We start from the raw sequence: 1,078 nt of genomic DNA, 5'->3' as shown, positions 1-1,078 counted from the left end.
CGGCCAGGCGGGCATCAGCCAGCGGGATGAGGACAGTCTCCAGGGACCTGCAGTGAGAGTTCAGTGCGGGCCATGCGTCCGCCCTCCCTGTCGCCTCCAGCACTTGGCCATCTGGGTGAGGCCAGGTGCTGGGAAGCTCCTGCCTTCGCAGATACAAAGTCCAAGTGGTTTAGGATTTTGCTTGACCATTTCACTCCCTCCCAACCACTTGTTCCATAATAGACCCTAATAATTTTGTGGGAAGGACAGCCCAGGTGAGTAGCACAAAGGATGCAGAAGGAGGAATTAAGATACAGCAATTAAACACAGGGAGCCCGAGCCCACAATGCGATATTGGTCCGGCTCCAGGGGTTAAACCCTCCCTGCACTCCTGCATTTATTTCACAGCCATGGGACCAGCTCGTCCCCACCTGCCTGAGGAGGTGAGCACGGCCCAGCGAGCTCTGTGCTCAGCCCTGACCTGCAGTCAATGAGCAGCGCGTGGCCTTCCTCGCCCATCACAGATATGAACTGGTCCATGATCCCGCAGGGCATGCTGGCAAACGTGTGCTCTGCTTTCTGGCACGCCAGCGCCTTGGCTACCAAATCACCATCATCTGTTCCAGAGCAGAGAGACAGAGATGCAGGTTAGCGGCTCTGGGACCTTTGCCCCTTGCCCTGGAGCAGGGGAAGCAAACACGAAGGTAAAGGGTTGCTCTCCCATGGAACGGCGTTTTACTGAAGCATCAGCTGCAGGTGCCTGCTCCTGCACCAATGCATGGCAGCTGTGCCAGCGTGGGTCCCCAGATCAAGCTGGATGCAATGATTTGACGTCAGTGTCTCAGATATCTCTGTTTTGTGGGACATGAGCATGAGGAGAAGATGCTCCCAAGGGAACTTCTCATGGCTCCAGCCAGCCCCAGGCTTGGTCCATGGGCTTTAGAGGCATGGGCAGGTCAGTCTGGGTGAGCCGGAGGAGCCCCACAGCTCCGGCTGTGTCGGGGGCTTGTGACTTGCCCCACAGAGGCATTTCCCCAAGGGCTGCAGGGGGCATCACCCTCATCCCAGCTCCCACCCCGGAACAGAGGCTCCAGGGGAC

General features: G+C 58.1%; 1 protein-coding gene across 1 annotated transcript in view; it reads right to left on the bottom strand.

Annotated features, from left to right (window-relative positions):
- GALK1 (galactokinase 1) overlaps positions 1 to 1,078 on the bottom strand; it is a gene marked incomplete at its 5' end in the record, with an annotated part of 3,637 nt that overhangs the window by 2,073 nt on the left and 486 nt on the right. Inside the window, 2 exon segments of the mRNA XM_009872756.1 lie at positions 5 to 47; positions 461 to 643. Of these exon segments, the coding sequence (XP_009871058.1) occupies positions 5 to 47; positions 461 to 643 (226 nt within the window).

Source organism: Apaloderma vittatum, unplaced genomic scaffold, assembly GCF_000703405.1.
Source record: "Apaloderma vittatum isolate BGI_N311 unplaced genomic scaffold, ASM70340v1 scaffold29437, whole genome shotgun sequence".
Lineage (NCBI taxonomy): Eukaryota > Metazoa > Chordata > Aves > Trogoniformes > Trogonidae > Apaloderma > Apaloderma vittatum.
Note: the sequence above shows the minus strand (reverse complement) of the source record. Positions and strands in the feature narration are given on the sequence as shown.